Source organism: Vombatus ursinus, unplaced genomic scaffold, assembly GCF_900497805.2.
Source record: "Vombatus ursinus unplaced genomic scaffold, bare-nosed wombat genome assembly UNPS02000580.1, whole genome shotgun sequence".
In the NCBI taxonomy this organism is placed as follows: domain Eukaryota; kingdom Metazoa; phylum Chordata; class Mammalia; order Diprotodontia; family Vombatidae; genus Vombatus; species Vombatus ursinus.
In genome coordinates, this window is record NW_020940358.1 from 1,169,468 (window position 1) to 1,189,411 (window position 19,944).

At 39.2% G+C, this 19,944-nt stretch overlaps 2 protein-coding genes across 3 annotated transcripts in view; one reads left to right on the forward strand and one right to left on the reverse strand.

Annotated features, from left to right (window-relative positions):
- The window catches only part of NOXA1 (NADPH oxidase activator 1), a 43,279-nt gene extending 25,095 nt beyond the window's left edge, over positions 1–18,184 (reverse strand). For both annotated transcript variants that reach the window (XM_027848953.1, XM_027848947.1), the window contains exons 1-3: positions 17,895–18,184; positions 6,155–6,237; positions 3,722–3,830 (exon numbers count right to left, since the gene is read on the reverse strand). In XM_027848953.1, the coding sequence (XP_027704754.1) occupies positions 3,722–3,830; positions 6,155–6,237; positions 17,895–18,068 (366 nt within the window). In that variant the 5' untranslated portion in view covers positions 18,069–18,184. The remainder of the gene's footprint in view (positions 1–3,721; positions 3,831–6,154; positions 6,238–17,894) is intronic.
- A 165-nt stretch (positions 18,185–18,349) lies between these two features.
- The window catches only part of EXD3 (exonuclease 3'-5' domain containing 3), a 411,990-nt gene continuing 410,395 nt past the window's right edge, over positions 18,350–19,944 (forward strand). The window contains exon 1 of the mRNA XM_027849186.1: positions 18,350–18,405. The gene's annotated coding sequence lies outside the window, so the exon portion shown is untranslated. The remainder of the gene's footprint in view (positions 18,406–19,944) is intronic.

Sequence of the window (19,944 nt, forward strand, 5' to 3'; positions counted from 1 at the left end):
ATGACTCCCAGACATACATATCTAGTTCTAATCACTCCCCCTGAGTTCCAGACCCATATCACCAACTCTCTCTCTCCAATTAGACATTAAGTAGGCATCTTAAAATTCATCACATTCAAAATTCATTCTTTTTCTTGTATTCCACCTGCCCAAATTTTCCTATTTCTGTTCAGAGAATACAATCATCTTTCTGATCATCCAGGCTTGCAACCATGGATCATCCTCTATTTGCTCTCATTCTTCAACTGTCATATGCCAAGTATTGTTGCTTCTAATTTTACAGCATTTCTCATATCTGTCCCTTTTTCTCCACTCATATAGTCACCATCCTCGTTCAGGTCTTCATAATTTCTCATCCTTAACTTTTGCAATAGCCTCCTAATTTTATTCCTCATTTCACTGTTCTCTCTTAACCATCTTCCACATGGCTGCCAAAATTATTTTCTCCAAATGCAAATATGATCACATTAGTCCCTTATTGAAGAACCTTAAATAACTCCCTATTGTCTCTAGAATAAATTTCAAACTCCTCAGCTTGACCTTTAAAGTCTTTCGCCATCTGGCTCCAGGCCACCTTTCCAGGTTTATTTCACATTCTTACCCTTTATGCATTCTGTTCAAACTGGCTTACTTACTGATGGACATTTGGAAGAGGTTGACCCCTTGCCTAGAATGTATGCCCTTTTCCCTTCCACCTGTTAGAATCAATAGCTTCCTTCATGTTGCTATAGGAAGTCTTACCTGAGCTCCTGGAGGTTAATATTCTCTTATGAAATGTATATACTTATCTATTTACATATTATGCTCCATCTCACCCACCCCCAATCTCCAGTAGAATGTAAGGGAAATTTTTTTGGTCTTTGTCTTTGTATCTCTACAACTTATCATAGAACTAGCAGTTGCTTAATAAAATGTTGATTGGAAGAGGTCAAAGACAAAAAGTTTCCATTAGACACTAAATAGTCAAAGCAGCACTTTTTTGTGGTTGCAAAGAACTGGAAACCAAGTCAATTTCCATTGACTAGGTAATGGCTAAACAAACTGTGGTACGTGAATTTGATAGAATGTTGTTGTTGTTCAGTTATATACGATTTTTTGTTCACCCATGGACCATACTGTCCGTGGGGTTTACTTGGCAAAGACATTGGAGTCGTTTGCCATTTCTTTCTCCAGTAGATTAAGGCAAACAGAGGTGAAGTGACTTACCCAGGGTTACACAGATAGTAAGTGTCTGAGGCTAGATTTGAACTCAGGTCTTCCTGACTCTAGGCCCAGCACTCTATCCACTGAGCCATCTAGCTGTGCCAATAGAATATTACTGCACCATAAAAATGATAACAATGAGAGACAAAAAGAAGCAGGAGAGGATGGGCATGGGGGTGGGGGGTGCTGACATAAGACCTGTTACAAAGTGAAGTAAGCAGAACCAGGAAAACAACATATATGATTACTTTAACAATGTAAATGGAAAGCAAAAACAACAACAAACCTAAAACTAGACACTAAGTAATTAAAATGACCAAGTTGGCCTAGAGAAGAAACGAGAAAAAGTCCCTTCCTTCCTTCTTAGTAGAGATTAAGGACTATGGGTATAGAACACTATATATAATGTCAAACTCAGTTAATGTGTTGGTTAATCTTGTTGAACTGCTTTTTAAATCTTTTAAAAATTGTTTGCAACAAGGGATGACTTGCTGGAAGGAGATGGGAAGAGAGATGCTTATTAGTTTGACTTGTTTCTCTCTGTCATCACCATCCATACATTCTCCAATGTTCATAACCTTTTGGAAATATATTTTATTCTGCCTTCTCTTTTGCCTCTCATATCCCGTCAGTCCTGTTAATTGTACTTCTGCAAAAACTCCCCAGTTTGTACCTCCTCTCTGTTACTACCACCACCACATCAATTTTCTATTTTCTAATTTCTATTTTCTATTTTCAACTGCCTAGGCTATTGTAATACTGTCCTTATAGATCTTCCTGCCTCCATTCTCTACCTACTCCAATACATCCTTCAAACCACTTCCAAAGTAATCTTTGTTACATATAAATTTGGTCATATCACTCAATTATTCAGAAATCACTCAGTGTGATCAACTGTGAATGTCTTAGCTATTCTCAGTAATACAATGATCCAAGACATTTCTGACGGACTTAGGACAAAAAATGCTATCCATCTCCAGAGAAAGAAATGATACAGTCTGAATGCAGACCAAAGTATGCTTTTTTAAACTTTATTTTTCTTGGGATTTTTTTTGGTTGGCATTTTCTCTCACAACATGGTTAATATGGATATATGTTTTGTATGTCTGCATATGTATAATCTATATTAAATTGCTTGCTTTCTCAAGGAGGCAGGAGGAGAGAGAGGAAGACAAAGAATTTGGAACTCAAAAATTTTTTAAATGAATGTTAAAAATTGTTTTTACATTTAATTGGAAAAAAATAGTCAAAAAAAAAAAAAAGAAATCCTTGCCTATTGTCCCTAAAGTTCATGCTCCTCTTCATGACACTCAAGGCCTCCATAATTTGGTACCACTTTACCTTTCTAGACATATTAATTCTCTCTATTCATTTTATGCCTCAGCAAAACTGGACTATATACTCTATTCTCGGAATGCCTACTACATTCTTATGCCTCTGAAGAGCCATAACTAAGAATTTTTGTACCTGGAGTAAGAGTCAGGAAAGGTACCCTCATTTGGAAGGTGGGAGTAAGTAGAAATAGTAGTAGAAACTCCAGAACACTAGCAGAGGGTTTTGGGCTTTTGGGAAGAGATTACTTCTACAGAACATAGTTTCAGATCTAATTCAACAAATACTTTAAAAAATTCTATTGATATTCTTGTTTTTATGTCACTCAATAAACATTCATTAAATGCCTACTATATGCCAGGTACTGTGCTAAGTGCTAAGGTAAAAGACAATTCCTGCGCTCAAGTTCATACTCTAATGGGGCAGACAACATACGATACATGTGGGATAAATTGGAGATAGTGTCAGAAGGAAGACATTGAAATTAAGGGGAATTGGGAAAAACTTTTTGAAGAAAATGGGACTTTGGCTGAGACCTGAAGGATGCCAAAGAAGCTCCAAGACAGATAAGAGGGAGAGAGTTCCAGGCACCAGACACAGTCGGTGAAAATACCTGGATTTGGGAGACAGAGTGTTGTGGGCAAGGGACAGCAAGGAGGCCAGTGTTAGTGGACCAGGGAATAAGGTGCAAAGCAGTCAGGTGGCACTTGGACCAGGACTTGGGGACCAGGTACAGGACTTGGAATCAGGAAGACCTGAGTTTAAATCCTTTCTCAGACACTTATTTAACTACGTAAACCCGGACAAGTTGCTTAACTTGTCATGGCCTCAGTTTCTCATTTACAAAATGGGGATAATAAAAGCCCCTTCCTCATAGGGTTGTTGTGAGGATGAGATAAGTTAACATGTGCAAAGTGTTTTGCAACCCTTAAAGCAATATATACATGCTAGCTATGATGATGATGATGAGGAGGCCAACCCCCCTGCCTCTCCCAAATCTACCCCTTATAGTAGGACCGCTCCAAATCATCTTGTGGCTGTCCATAAGCAATCTGTACACAGTTCTAGACTATAAACCTCAAAAAGATATGGAGAAATAGACCCAGTTCTTGAATAATTTTGTGTTTTTTAATAATGATATGTCATAATTGGCATGGCAACTTCCCTTTTTCCTTCTAACACTTACCTCCCAAGCTTGTAATTTGTAACGAAGACCCAGTTGCTTATAGTCAATGAAGGTATTGTTTCTCAGGTTGACCAAGGCCTGGACATAATCAGAAAGAGCTTCTGGGAACCTGTGGCCCAGAAGAGAATCAGTTACAACTCAAAAGTTACTAGAAATGTATAGGAAGTTCTACGATTGGGCCCTCAGTGACTCAGTTGCTTAGTGAAGGGCTTTGAAGCAGAGGGTAGGATTCTTGGACTTAACTTTTAGAACGAGGAGCCATAGTAGGACCCAAGGACAAAGGTGGCACAACTGATGTGGCAGGAGAAAAAGAAAGCCTTAGCACTGAACACAGCAGTAGTCTGAGTACAGAACAAGAAATGATAGCTTGGATGAAACATGACTGAGGCTGTGCAGTTCTGTATAGTGACAGATAGATATGGGAGAGATTGTGATGACTAAATGGGTAAAGTACCAAATATAGTCAGAACTAGATTGAATTTTATCTTGTTTCAGTGAAACACTATTTCAGATTTGTTCTGAATTGAGTCTTGCTAGAAACTACCTGTTAGCAGGACAAGAAGTACTTTTTAGCTAGCTGGTGGAGTGCCCTTCACATTCACCTTCTTTCTCATATCACTCACCATAGGTATCCCAACTGAGGAATTAAAGGGGCACCTGCACCCTAGTCTAGAGGTCTCTGTGGGATTTATTTCTTCTCTTCTTGTCTTCCTAATATCCCTTTATAACAAGACCATGCTTCCCTGTTTGATATTACTTTATTTCTTCAAAAGATACCTGATTTCATCAATTTGGGAATTTTCTCCACTGACAGTTAAAAACCCCTTCCTGCCTTAGCAGATAGTTTCATAAGTTGAAACAACTAAAATAATTCATCCCTTGGTGACCAACTTTCTGGGAATGAGCCTCTCCCCTCTTAGTCCAGTCCTCAAACAATAGATACACACTCCATTTCTGGTCCCATCTTAGAAACCACCTCAGTGCGGTGTGACCTATCAGAGCTTATGTTTCCTGGGCATAGCCTTGAAGATCCTGAGTCACCTTTGGGTCACATAATGGTTAGGACATTAATGGCAAGTACTCTGTTTATTAACCATGGTCCCAGTTTGGAAAAGCAGTTCTGGTTAGGAGGAGGGGGAAAGGAGTAGGGAGATAGGAATTATATACAGAGGCATCCTAGCTTAAGGAAAAGTGGAAAAGCTGGCAAATCCTTGTTTTAAAAGGCAACTGTTAGAATAATACTGTTAGGAAATGCTGTAACAAAAAGGTAGCTAACAACAACAACAACAATAAAGTTTGGAAAGGCTGAGCTTCTTCTCTCCCCTTCATCTTACAAAAAAAATAAAAGGGAAAGGAGGGGGAACTGATGAATTTATTTGGAAATGGGAGGGGCAGGAAATATCTTTAACATAAATATCCAGCTTCAGTTTACTGCCAAATGCTGTCTCTGTTTCCGTTCCTTTCCTCTGCTTCCCTATCTGTCCTCTATCCAGAATGCCACAACCTTAGTCATTTCTCATTCAGATTATCACTCCCAGTGTCCAGCTGTGCTTGATTATTCTAAAACAGTCTTCTTTGGTCACACTGATTATGCCACCTTCCTCCTAGGAGTCCTACCACGACTTCTTATTGTTCTAAAAGTTAAGGCCATGATCCTCTTCCTGTGCTTCCAAGCCCCCAAGGTCCCAGAGATGATCTCATCTCTTTGGTTTCCTAGTTCCTGGTCTGCCTGTCTGGGGCTGAAAATCCCCTTAGCTTGATCTTCCTGTACCTTCCTTTAAGTCCTTAGATACATCTTCTCCCACTCCCACCCTTTAGAAATTGTACCTCTTTCAATAAATTTCCTGCAATGATTAGAGCACTAAGTGGCTTCCCAAGTGACTCACCTATCTGGACACGGAAATCCTGAAGCTCGTTTCCTTGCTGTATCCTTGACCATAGCCTTGTGTATTTCACTATGAATTCTATTCTATGCCTTTACCGAATTATTCAAAATAGGAATTATTTTTATTTTTCTCCTCACATACCCAATTCCTAGAACAGTGCTTTGTATATAGTAGGAACTTAATAAATATTTATTTGAATTGAACTGAATGTCTATAATCTCCTTTATTTATGATTGTTTTATATATACCTTTTTCTACACCATAATCATTTCCAAACCTCCCAGACCCCTAACTAGAAAACCTTCCCTTGGAACAAGGAGAAACAGCAAAAAATTGTGATGTTGTCATCGGGACTCTTTATATACTGGTCTCACCAAGATGTCTGGTAAGCTCTGAAATGACAGCGAGAGACCACAGTCGATCACCATGACTAGCAGAGTGGCATGTAAAGTGGGCCAACTTTGAAAAGTGAGGAAGCAGGAGCAAGAACTAGGTATGTTGGGAACAATAGGCTGTGAGAAAAGAAACAAGGAGACTTTGTACTCACCTTTCTAGTTGAAAGTGAACCATTCCTCTCAGGAAGAATCCAACAGCCAGACAAGAGTCTTTAGTCACTGTTTGATCCAGTGCCTAAGGATCAAAGACGAGGCATCAAAATGCTAAGCTGCACAAAACAGTTGCCCTGTTTTGGTATATTGGTAAATATAATATGGCATATTTATAAAATTACGCAACCAATTTCCATAAAACATACACAGAAATACATCTCCTGTAGGTCCTATCAAGAAAATATTATAAGTTCATTTCAGAATTGTGCACAATTCTGTGGGCACTCCCTCTGATGATGCATATCTCAAACTACTATGCCTTCTAATCCTGTACAACTTGTATCTAATTCTTTGATAGTGGGTCTACCCAGAATGCTAGGAGCCCTTTTTCTAGGTCCTTGACATTATTTTGAAAATGCAGTACATGGTACATTGGTTATCCTTTACTTTTACTATAAGATCAACTACCTTACTTTTTCCCATCATACACCTCTTTCATGAAATTATTTTTATTTTTTTATTTATTTTTATTTTTGGGGGGTTAGGCAATGGGGTTAAGTGACTTGCCCAGGGTCACACAGCTAGTAAGTGTTATGTATCTGAGGTCAGATTTGAACTCAGATCCTCCTGAATCCAGGGCCAGTGCTGTATCCACTGCACCACCTAGCTGCTCTGAAATTATTTTTATTTTTAAAAAATATTTTATCAATAAATTTTGTTTTGTAAGCCCCTGTCATTTTGTAATATGTGTATATGTCCCCTCAGTCCTCTCACAGAAGCCTCTCATAACAAATAAAAACAGCTAAGCAAAACCAACCAAATGGAGTTACCAAGTGACCAGGGATGACAGTGTACACAACATTACACACCCATAATTCACCACCTCTCTACCAAGAGGAGAGAAGTATGTTTTTCTTTAAAAAAAATTTTTGCACTAATCGTTTACATAATTCTTTCTTGGTAATATGCTTCAGCTTAAAGTATAAGTGCAGGTTTCAATCCTCAAATTAATCAGATTTTATCTGTACTAGTAATCATGTTTTCAACTTAATGGACTGTTCATTCACTTCTCCTTATTTGCATATCCAGTCCTCAAATATCTCCTTCACAACATCAAGGGGATATTTAAAAAACATGGTGTTGGAACTAAATATTTACCAGTGTTTTAAGTGACAAATTGTGTAAAGTAGGTGCAATTGATCCCTTTCCCAGACTCAAATATTCTTTTGAATGTGCCTTTAATGAAGACAGTAGCTACTAGTTAAAAAAACAAGCCAGCTAGCTGAGGGAAATAAGTGTCAATAAAGATCTGATTCAATTAATTTGATAATTACTGACTGTGGTCATCATATAAGGTAGACAGCATGATGTTATACTTGGATTCAGGAAACATAGGTTTAAGGATTGATTAAGACCTTGGGCAAATCACTTCCCCTCTCTGAGATTTCTTTCTCCATTTACAAAATGAGAGTTCTACTAAAATGACCTCCAAAGTACCTTTTAGGTCTACTAAATGAGAGTTCTACTAAAATGACCTCCAAAGTACCTTTTAGCTCTAAAATTCTATGAAGTTGCATAAGTTGAGTACTGACTAGTACTGAGTACTGAGGAGTGAGTACTGAATAGATGCAGTAAGTACTAGGGAGATGCTGTAAATATTGAGGAATTTTGGAGAAAAGAGATAAGAATGTAATAGGTTTCTTGGGCAAATGGAGTTTTGAGCCAGATCTTAAATGATGAACCTAGACTGGCAGAGAAGATGGGGTGTTTCAGGTTTAGGGAGAATGGCAGGTTCAAAGATAGATAGAAATATGATATGTCCAATGGATAGCAAGCAGATGAATCTGATATGAGTAGATGGACTATGTTGGGAAGTAACAAGAGATGAGACTGGAAAGGAAGAGTGGTGGTGGGGTATTAAATGCTTGACTGAAAATTGAAAATCCACACCTGGAAGCAATAAGGAGCCACTGCAGGTTCTTAATCAGTGGGATTATGAGATAAAACAATATTCAAAGAATGTTACTCTAAGCAATATATAGGTTGGATTAGCTAGAGAAGAAACTGGAAGCAAGAAGATCAGCGTGGAGGTCCTAAATCTGGGCATGAGACAATGAAGGCTTGGCGGACACTCTCTAAAAGGCCTTTGGTTAGAGTTTTATCTTGTACCATTATCTCATTTCAGGATGGTATCCCGGTTTCCAATTAGGCATATGCCTTTGTTTTAGTCTCTCTATTATAATATGGGCAGCATTCATAGGTGTCCTGGTAAATGTTTAACAACTGACTCTCTAAAAACATGTACGAGGAGCAGCTAGGTGGCGCAGTGGATAGAGCACCGGCCCTGAAGTCAGGAGGACCTGAGTTCAAATCCGGCCTCAGACCAAACACTTGACACGTACTAGCTGTGTGACCTTGGGCGAGTCACTTAATCCCAATTGCCTCACTAAAAAAAAAAAAAAAAAAAAGCAAAAAAACCCCATGTATGCATGACACACTTATCATTTTAATCTGCATTCAACTTAAAATTTTCTTGATCATTTTTTAAAGTCTAGACAATCAACAAAATAATAAATCAAGCCTTGATTTGTATTATTTGTCAATTCCTGAGGTGTAAATGCTCATTCCAAAAACTGAGCTGTTTTCAGCATATTCCTGGAAGTTTCCCAAATTATTAATACTGCCATTCTTAATCAGCCACTTTTGTTTAAAGATGATTTAGCATGTACCCTATGCCCATCAAGAATTTCCTTTCACATCTACTTAATCAGTTAGACCCTTCTCCTTCTCCCTGAGAGCGGTGATTGTCTTTTACTTTACTTTGTAAAGTGCTCAGCACAGTGCCTAGCACATAGTAAGTGCTTAATAAATATTTATTGACTGACTGATTATAATCTTAGAAAATTGCCTAGATACATATATCAGAGACAAGATATGAACCTGTCTTTCTGCCTCTGAGGCAGTCTCTTTATCTAGTGTACCACAAATGACTCTGAGCCTATCCCTCTAGATGCATTCATTTCTCCCCAAATCTTATATATTTTACCTCCACAGTCCCTTATATTCAGGTCTTTAACACCTCTTACCTGAACTACTGAAACAAGTCATTGATCTCCCTGATTCCAGTTTCTTCCCTCTTCAATCCATCCCCCACATAGCAGCCCCAATAATCTTCCTAGGGTGGAAGTATGACCAAAAAGCCCACCGCAATCTGCTTCAACCTACTTTCCCAGCCATATTTTACTCTATTCCCTCTTACAAATTCTATATTCTAGCCAAATTGACCTCCTAGTGTTTTCCTCAACCTCAATATTCCATCTTATACTGCTAATTGGTTATGCTTTCTTTGTCCTCAGTTTTTCTTGTACCATACTTATGTCACCTCCTGGGAGAGAGTCTGGAACCATTTCCTCTTTCCAAACTGGAAGCTAGAAGCTAGAAGCTAGAAGAAGGATCTTTCCTCTCCCAAGCTCTCACCAATTCCACCCCTCACACAGGTACAGAGTAATCAGTCTTCAGCAGTGATGAGAGTTTTATGCAAATGCACTTGAGTCCCAAGGTTCACTTATATTTGAATATATTGTATACCCTCATTTAAGATTCTTGATGGCAGGTACTGTTTTCTTTTGTCCTTATATCTCTAGTGCTTTACACATAGGAGATTCTTCTCCTCTAGGTCAGCTCCCTCTATATGTGTCCTTTATCCTATCCCTTATCTTCTATAGCAGATTACAACCTCAATCATTTTCCCCTTTCTTTATTCTACAATACATACTGGCTCCTTCTCCACTGCTTTCAAATATACTCAAGTATTTCCCATCCTTAAAAGACTTCCTGGGGTAGAGCCAAGATGGCAGAGAAAATACAGGCACTCACCTGAGCTTTCCCAAATTTCCCCTCCAAACAACTTCAAATAGCATTTCAAAACAAATTCTGGAGCAGCAAAACCCACAAAAGGAGAGGGTGAAACAATTTTCCAGCCCAAGGCAACTTAGAAAGTCAGCAGGAAAGGTCTGTTGCACTGGGGTGAGTGTGGAGCTCAGTCCAGTGCAGGCTGCACTCCAGAAAACCAGTAGTAGGCCTTGGGCAGGGTAGGGCAGAGGGGAGGGGCAACTGAATCAGTGGTGGCAGTGGCAGTTTCAAGATCTCTCAGCCCGAAGATGGTAAGGGGGCGGTATGTTAAGACAACTGATCAGAAGGAGATTACAAGGGTCCCTTTGCTGGCACCAGGGGCAGGACTCTGTTGCATTGTTCATACTTGAATCTGAGTCACAGTCCTGGGTCTCAGTCCCAGGACAAGGAGCACTATTAGCACACCAGAGCATGTGGCCTCGATGGAGCTGGGACCTTGGTCACAGTTCCAGGGTAGAAAAGAGTGTTTGTGGTTGCTCACAGCCTAGAGCATAGCCAGGAGACTAGTAAATATATATTTCCCTAGATTACACCACCTTGGAAGAACCAAAAACTTACAGGTCCCTGCAATTATCTCTAAAACCAGCTGCACAAAAACCTGAAGCTTAGGACAGTGTCTCCTTCATTCCTGAAGCAGAGCCTCACTTTAGCATACAGTTAAAAGTCAAGAAATAGGCTAGAAAAATGAGCAAACAACAGAAAAAAGATCCTGACTATAGAAAGTTACTATCATGACAGGGAAGATCAAAACACAAACTTAGAAGAAGACAACAAAGTCAAAACTGCTGCATGCTAAGTCTCAAAGAAAAATATGACTTGGTCTCAGGCTATGGAAGAGTTCAATTGTTTTTGTTTTTTTTTTTTTAATCAAGTAAGAGAGGTAGAGGAAAAATGAGGAAGAGAAATGAGTGATGCAAGAAAATCATGAAAAAAAGAGTCAACAGCATGGTAAAGGAGGCACATGTATGTGTGAGTGCGTACACACACACACACACACACACACACACGCACACAAACCTGACACCTTAAAAACAGAATAGGCCAAATGTTAAAATCTATTGTTAATGTTAAAAGTTAAATGTTAACAGAGGCACAAAATCCAATGAAGAGAAAAATGCTTTAAAAAGCAGAATTGGCCAAATGAAAAAAGATACGCAAAAATTTACTGAAGAAAACAATTCCTTAAAAATTAGAATTGGGCAAGTGGAAGCTAATGACTTCATGAGATATTATAAAACAAAGTCAAAAGAATGAAAAAAATAGAAGAAAATGTGAAATATCTCATTGGAAAAACAACTGACCTGGAAAATAGATCAAGGGGAGATAATTTAAGAATTATAGGACTACCTGAAAGCCACGATCAAAAAAAGAGCCTAGATAGCATCTTTCAAGAAATTACCAAGGAAGACGGCCCTGATATTCCTGAATTAAAGGATAAAATGGAAATCGAAAGAATCTACCCATCATCTGAAAGAGATCCCAAAATGAAAACTCCCAGGATTATAACCAAATTCCAGAGCTCCCAGGTCAAGGAAAAAATATTAGTATTTTCTAAAGTTTCTAAAAAGAAACAACTCAAATATTGTGGAGCCACAGTCAGGATAACACAAGATTTAGCTGTTTCTACATTAAAGGCTCAGAGGGCTTGGAATATTATATTCTGGAAGGCAAAAGAGCTAGGATTGATTTCATCCAAGAATTACCTACCTAGCAAACTGAGTATAATCCTTCAAGGCAAACATAGACATTCAATGAAATAGAGACTTTCAAGTACTCCTGATCAAAAGACCAGAGCTGATTAGAAAATTTGACTTTCAAATACAAGACTTAAGAGGAGCATAAAAAGGTGAACAGGAAAGAGAAATCATAAGAGATTCAATAAGGTTAAGCTGTTTACGTTCCTACATGGGAAAACGATACTTGTAATTCCTAAAACTTTCCTATTATTAGGGCAGTTAGAAGGAGTAAACACAGACAGAGAGCATGGGTGTGAGTTGAATATGATGGGATGATTAAAAAAACAAAATTAAGGAATGAGAAAGAGGGAGAAAGAGAAAGGGAGAGGTAGAATGGAGTAAATTATCTCACATAAAAAAGCTTTTACAGTGGTGGGGAAGATGGAGGAGGTGAAGGTGGGGAAGAGCACATGACCCTTACTCTCATCAGAACTGGCTCAAAGAGGGAATAACATACACATTCAGTTGGGTATAGAAATCTATCTTACCCTACAGGAAATAAGAGGGGAAGGGGATAAGAGAAGGGGGGTTGCTGATAAAAGGGAAAGCAGATTGGAGTATATCAAAGTCAGAAGCAAAACACTTTTGAGAATGGATAGAGTAAAAGGAGAAAGAGTAGGATAAACAGAGGGAAAATAGGATGGAAGGAAATACACGAATGTGAAAAAATTTTATAGCAAGTTTCTCTGATAAAGACCTCATTTCTCAAATATGTAGAGAACGAAGTCAAATTTATAGAAATAAAAGTCATTCTTCAAATGATAAATGGTCAAAGCATATGAACAGGAAGTTTTTAGACAAAGTAATCAAAGCTATCTATAGTCATATGAAAAAACACTCTACATCACTATTGATTGGAGAAATGCAAATTAAAACACTCTGAGCTACCTCCCCATACCTATCTAATTGGCTAATATGACAGAAAAGGAAAATGACAAATGTTGGAAGAAATGTGGGGAGATTGCGACACTAATACATTGTTGGTAAAGTAGTATACTGATTCAACAATTTTATAGAACAATTTGGAATTATGCCCAAAGGGCTATAAAAACATGTATGCCCTTGGATCAGGCAATACCACTACTAGGTCTGTATCTCAAACAGATTTAAAAAAAAAAAAAAGGAAAAGGACCTATACATACAAAAATATTTACAGCAGCTCTTTTAGTGATGGCAAAGAATTGGAAATTGAGGGGATACTCACCAATTGGGGAATGGTTAAACAAATGGTTGTATATGATTGTGATGGAATGCTATTGTGCTTTAAGAAATGATAAGCAGGGGACAGCTAGGTGGTGCAGTGGTTAGAGCTCCTGCCTTGGAGTCAGGAGGACTCAGGTTCAAATCTGGCCTCAGACACTTGACACTTACTAGCTGTGTGACCCTGGGCAAGTCACTTAACCCCAATAGCCTCACCAAAAGGCAAAAAAAAAAAAAAAAAAAGATTAGCAAGATGCTTTCAGAAAAACCTGTAAAGGCTTACATGAACTGATGCAAAGTGAAATGAACAGGAGAACATTGTATACTATAACAGTAATATTATCCGATGATCAATTGTGAATGACTTAAGCTATTCTCAGCAACACAAATGATCCAAGACAGTTCTGAAGGACATGATGAAAAATGCTTTCCCACTCCAGAGAAAGAACACAGTCTGAATGCAGATCAAAGCATACTTTTTCTTTACTTTCTTTGTTTTTCTTCTGTTTTTTTTTGTTTTTTTTTGAGTGAAGAATCATTTATTACAGTTTTTGTGAGAGAACCAGGCACACCTCTCAGAAGACAGTGTGCCAAATACAGAATTGAGAGATAACTTTATATTGTTAGAACGCCCATGACTCCTCCCTTCCAGGCCCGGATTGGTCTGTTCCTTTCTGGGTTACAATCTTACATGTCCCCCATCCCTCATACCATGCATATGATCAGTTAATGAAGTGCTAATTCTATGCAGGGTGTGTCAGTTAATATTATATCAGCTAATTAAGCATGCGCAGTTCCAAAAGCCCATGCCCTTTGTCCTACTTAGGGTTAGTTAAAACCGGTTCTGCTCTCTAGAACTTTGGGATCTATTAAAAGATTAGGGCCCTTCTCATTGGCTTACCCTTTCCCCTGTTTTCCTGTTTTTGCAAGGTTTTACAAGCTTGTTAAAACAAGGTACCTTGTTATTACCAACTTCTTTGCTGATGTTGTAAAATGTCAAAGGTTATCTTAAATTGTGGGAGCCCTTACATTATTACCAAATTCTTTGCTGATGTTATGATTTTGTCTTTGTTCTCCTTCACAACATGACTGACACGAAAATATGTTTTTTTTATTAATTTATTTTGAATTGTCAACATTCACTTCCATAAGCTTTTGAGTTTCAAATTTTTCTCCCCCTTCCTCCTCACCTCCTTCCCCAAGACAGCACAAAATCTGATATAGGCTATACATATACATTCCTATTAAACATATTTTCACATTAGTGATGTTGTAAGGAAGAATTAGAACCAATAGGAGGAACCACCAGAAAGGAAACAAAACACAACAGAAGGAAAAAAATAGCAAATAGTATGCTTTGATCTGCATTCAAACTCCATAGTTCTTTCTTTGGATGTGGATAGCATTTTCCATCATGAGGCCTTTGGAGATGTCTTAGATCCTTGTAATGCTGAGAAGAGTTAAGTCTATCAATATTAGTCATCACACAACGCGACTGTTATTTTGTACAACGTCGTTCTGGTTCTGCTCACTTCACTCAGCATCAGACCATACAAGTCTTTCCAGGTTTGAAAATATGTTTTGCACGACTGCACATGTATAACCTATATCAAATTGCTAGCCTTCTCAAAAAGGGGGGGAGAATTTGGAACTCAAAAAATTTTTTAAACGAATGTTAAAAATTGTTTTTACATATAATTGGGGAAAAATAAAATATTAATTTTTTAAAAAATAAAAGGCAAAAAAACCCCCAACACTTCCACTAATTCTATCACTCCCTTAAGCCCTACATCTCTTCTCCTTTCCTCAGCCAAACTTCTAGAAAAAGTTGTCTTATCCTTGTTTCCTCTACTTTTTTTCCCTCTTATTTACCTTTCAATCCTTTGCAATCTGGCTTCTGACCTAGCTTTCTGACTCAACAAAAACCACTCTCCAAAGGTTCCACTGGTCCCTTCATTGCCAAATCTGATGATCTTTTTTCAGTCCTCATCCTCCTCCACCAATCTGCTGCATTTCACAATGCAGACACCCTCTCCTCCTAGATAGTCTCTCTTCTCTGGGTTTTTATGTCACTATCCTCTCCTAATACATGTCTAACTGCTTTTTCTCAGTCTCCTTTGTTGCTTCACCGACCAGATCACTTCCCCTAACTGCGGGTTTTTCTCTATGGCATGGTTGTAGGCCCTCTACCCTTCTCTTTTAACACATCCTCTGGATGACCTTATCAGCTCCCATGAGTTTAATTTTCTTCTCTATGCAGATGAATGGGGCAGTTAGATGGTAAAATGGATAAAAGCACTGGGCTTGGAATCAGGAATTACGTTCCTGAGTTCAAATCTGAACTCAGACACTTACTAGAAGTGTGACCCTGGGCAAGTCACTTAATCCTGTTCGCCTCAGTTTCCTCATCTGTAAAATGAGCTGGAGAAGGAAATGACAAACCATTCAAGTATCTTTGCCAAGAAATCCCCAAAATAAGATCACAAAGTGGCAGATATGACTGAAATGACTTAACAACAACAACAAAATGCAGACGAATGACAAATCTACATATCCAGCCCTAGTTTCTCCCCTGGGCTTTAATTCTGCACAATCCACTTGCCTATTGGACATTTCAAATTGGATCTCTCAGAGACATCTTAAACTCCGCATGTTCAAAGCAGAACTCATTGTCTTTCCCTCCAAACCCCTCCCTCTTTCGAACTTTCATATTTTTGTTGAAGGCATTGCCATTTTCCCAGTTTCATAACCTTGGTATAATCATTGACTCCTCATTCTCCCTCACCCCACATATCCTATCAGTTGCCAAATCTTGTCATTTTTACACCAACGACATTTTTGTCATATCATTACCACCTTAGTTCGAGCCCTCATCACCTTTCACCCAAATTACTGCAATGGCCTTTTGACTGGGTTCACTATCTCCAATCTCTCTCTGCTTCAGTCTATTCTCCGCGTAGCTGCCAAAGAGATTGCTCTCAAGCATAGTTCTGACCTTTACACTCCTACTCGGTCAACTCTGCTGGCTCTCTGTTGTCTTTGTCTTAAGAATCAAGTATAAACTCTTCTATTTAGCTTATAAGACCCTTTATTACCTATCTTCAACTTCGCTTCTTTTCCGCCACTCTGTGATTTTGACAAACTTGTCTTCTCTCAGTTTCTCAACCAGGACACTTAATTTCCCCTTTCCATGATTTTTATACTTACTCTGCCCCCTACCTGGATTGTACTTTCTCATATCTGCCTCATAGAATTTTTTTCTTCCTTGAAGGTGGAGCTCAAATATCACCTTCTGTGTGAAGCCTTTCCTGATCATCTCAATTGCTAGTGCCCCCTCTCTCAAGTTTCCTTGTATTTATCTACTTTGGATTTATTTGCATTTATTCCATATATACCAATATATGGCCTTGTTCTCTCTCCTTAGAATGTAAGCTCCTTCTAGCAGGCATTTTAAAATTTATTGCATTTGTATTGCTTATTTCTAGCACATAGTAGGCACTTAATAGAACTGATATATTGATGTACTTTGTTATTTACATGTGAAGTCTCCCATTAAAATATAAGTTTCTTGAGGGCAGGAATTTTTTTAAAGCATTCCTTTGTGTCTCCAAAGCTTAGCACAGTGTGTGATTTATAGTAAACCCTTAATGAGTTTTTTGATTGATTTTGATTGATTAATAAATGATTATTAAATTAAATTTAATTAGGTAAGGGATTACTATCCCCATCATTCAGATAAAACAACTGAGTTTCAAAGAAGCTGAATTGCCCGAGGTCACAATTAAGTGATGGAATAGGAACTAGAAACCCAACAGTCACAATTATTTCTACAATCCTTCACCATAGAAGAACAGAAGAACATGACTCAGTCCTGGGGGTAGTGTGCCAAGGAAATGAGTTGTATTAAAAAGACAACATGACTAAAACATCTGCCCACAGCATGGAAAAGGAGTCAGAATGCATCTAGAAGTTTTTATGATTGGGTTACGTTTTAAGCATTATGCTCTCTTCTCAGCCTATCTTGTCACCCTCACCTGCATACCCATTCCATCTTTCAAGTTATTCCCACCACCCATGGGAGCTCAATAAGATGGCTGAAACATTTTTGTGTGGATTTGCCTGGTCTCCTTATGGCACTAGTGGGAAACATTGGAGAACCGCTTGCTGGTCCATCCAATTCAAATCCATTCAACAAACATTTATTAAGTATCTATTTTCTAGGCACTGTGCTTCACATTTGTCTTCCAGAATGACCTCATCCATATGTCTCAATCCCTGTCTCATAAGGAAACAAAAACCTGAGGTGCTAGTAGGTTCAACCTTAATAAATATTTCATCTAATTGCATTTTAGTTATTTTTTTGGTGAGAACTTCATTTTCTTTTTTTTAATTTAAAATGTAACTTTTCCCCAATAACATGTACAAACAATTTTAACGTCCTTTTTAAACATTTTGAGTTCCAAATTCTCTCCCTCCCTTCCCCTCCCCCACCATTGAGAGCAAGCAATTTGACACAGGTTACATATGTGTAGTCATGCAAAACACATTTCCATGTAAGTCATTGCATTTTAGTTCAGATCTGACTCTCTTTACCCCGAGCTGTACCCTTAGTGGATGGGGGAACTGGGAGCAGTCAATTCTGTGTTGGGAAATACACTTGTGTCCCTTGTGGGGGTGTACTTTGAATGAATGGCCTCCTCTCATTAAGGTTGTCTGTTTTCTCTCCTTTCACATTCCCATGACCCCGTCTTTCCTGGAAGTTATAGGATGCTCAGGAGGTTGGGGTGCTGACTAATCCTTCCTGATTCCAGGCTTTGTGTGTCCGAGCTATAAGGTTTGGGGTATAATCCTAGGCCTCACTCGTACCCCTCCCATTCCTTTGCCCACTCACCTGCAGGGCTGCTTCTGGATTTCCAGTTAGCAGGTGCACACAGCTCATGTTGAAGCAGATCTTGGAAGAAGGCTCTTCAATTCTGGAGAATAATTCCAAGGCCAAATTCCAGTCCTCCCTATCCAAAGCCTGGACAGCTTCATGCCAACCTTTCACTAAATCTCTGTATGACATTAAGGACGACCCTAAATTCACGCTGGCCTAGTTACCCTGTGGGAAATAAAGAGCTCTTTGAAGAGGTATAGAATGAGCACTCTATAGCTTTGAGGTTGTGAGAGGATTGTGGCTGACAGTCCTCTGAAGGCAGCCTTGCCAGTGTGAGAATCTGGGCTAAACAGGAAGTAAAGCCCCTTTCTATTTACCTAAGTAAGAGGTGGAGGAGGCTGTGGGTGTGTGTGGAGAGAGGAGTAAAAGAGGGCTAGTTGAAAGGATCTTTCAGTTGCTGTGGTTTGGGAACACCTGCCTGATCTAGAGAAAAGGTCCGGTTTCCAGCGGCTATTGAGAGAGCGGGGTATGAATAATGATAAAATGTCTCACTTTTAGACAGCTCTTCATATTCTGTATAGACTCTCACCTGTAGTATCTATCTGTGGCACTGCTGAGTGATGAGACACCTGCTGTGAAGCTGTTCTGTGTGTGTGTGGGTGTGTGTGGGTGTGTGTGGGTGTGTGGGTGTGGGTGTGGGTGTTGGGGGGAGGGGGAGGAGGGTCTTGGCCCCATCTCTAAAGAACAGAGGAGGACAACAAGAACCCTTTGGTTCATTTTCAGGAAGACTCCACAGTAGCTGCCCCTGTCCTCCCCCACACCACATTTAAGTCCCTGCCATGAGCTGAGAATATTTTAAGGATGTGGTTTAGATTTGAAAACAATAATCAGATTGAAGTTTACTAACTAAAATGGAAAAGGATTTTATTCGGTTACTTTATGGTTAGGGGACAGGGAGGAATTATGAATAGGGATAGGGCATGTGGGGTGAGGGGACAGAAGGGACATGTATGGGAGAATATCTCTGAGGGGAGTGGGCTATGTGTGTTTGAGGGGGCAGAAGGGCAGCTATAAAAAAAACAGAATAGGAATGCATTTGGTGAGGACCTCAAGAAGGTGAGGGTCTCTGAAGGGACCTGGAGACTAAGAGAATATAATATGGGGAAAATTTTCTGAGATAAGGGGTGTGAGAGAAAGAGCTCTTTTGAGAGGAATTGTGTATGAAGATAAATCAGGGCATCTGTCTGGATTCAGGGTTCTTGATGCTCTAATGGACTTTAGAGGATTGGTGAGTCCCTAGCTCAGATTGTATTTCATAAGAGGCCCCCATGCTCTTTTTATTTCTGGCTCCATTCACTTTCTGAATTCTCCACCTCATCAGTAGTTGTCTCACACTAGAGATAGCTCTGCTCTGAGGACTACTTTCCTGATTGCTGAATCCCTAGCTAGAACCACCATTTCATTAGGGACCCCAGCCCAGTTCACTTCAATCCCAGCAACTCTGGATTTCTCTGCTTCCTCAATAGCCACCTCACCAGCCACTTTTGCCCCAACCTGGGTACTTTTCCCTCCTCTTACCTCTCCCTTTTCAGCTTCCTTTTATATAGTCTTTCTCCATTAGAATATAAGCCTTCCAGGTTGGGCCCTCTTTGCTTGTATTTTTATTTTGAGAGCTTAGCAGAGTGCCTAGTACAAAGTAAATCCTTAATGCTGTAGCCGGTTAGCTAGGTGGCACAGTGGATAGAGCCTAGGCCTGGAGTCACTAAGTCCTGAGTTCAAATTCAGCCTCAGACACTTATTAGCTGTGTGACTCTGAGCAAGTCACTTAACTTCTCTTTGCCTTAGTTTCCCTAACTGTACTCCCTTTCTGGGTTATTGTGAGGGTCAAATGAGATATTTGTAAAGTGTTTAGCACTGTTCCTGGCCCATAATAGGTGCTATATAATGCTTATTTCTTCCTTCATCCTCCAGCCCCACCATCTATCTCTCTCTGAGGCACATTAGGGAGAGACTCAAAATGTGTGTGTGTGTGTGTGTGTGTGTGTGTGTGTGTGTGTGTGTGTGT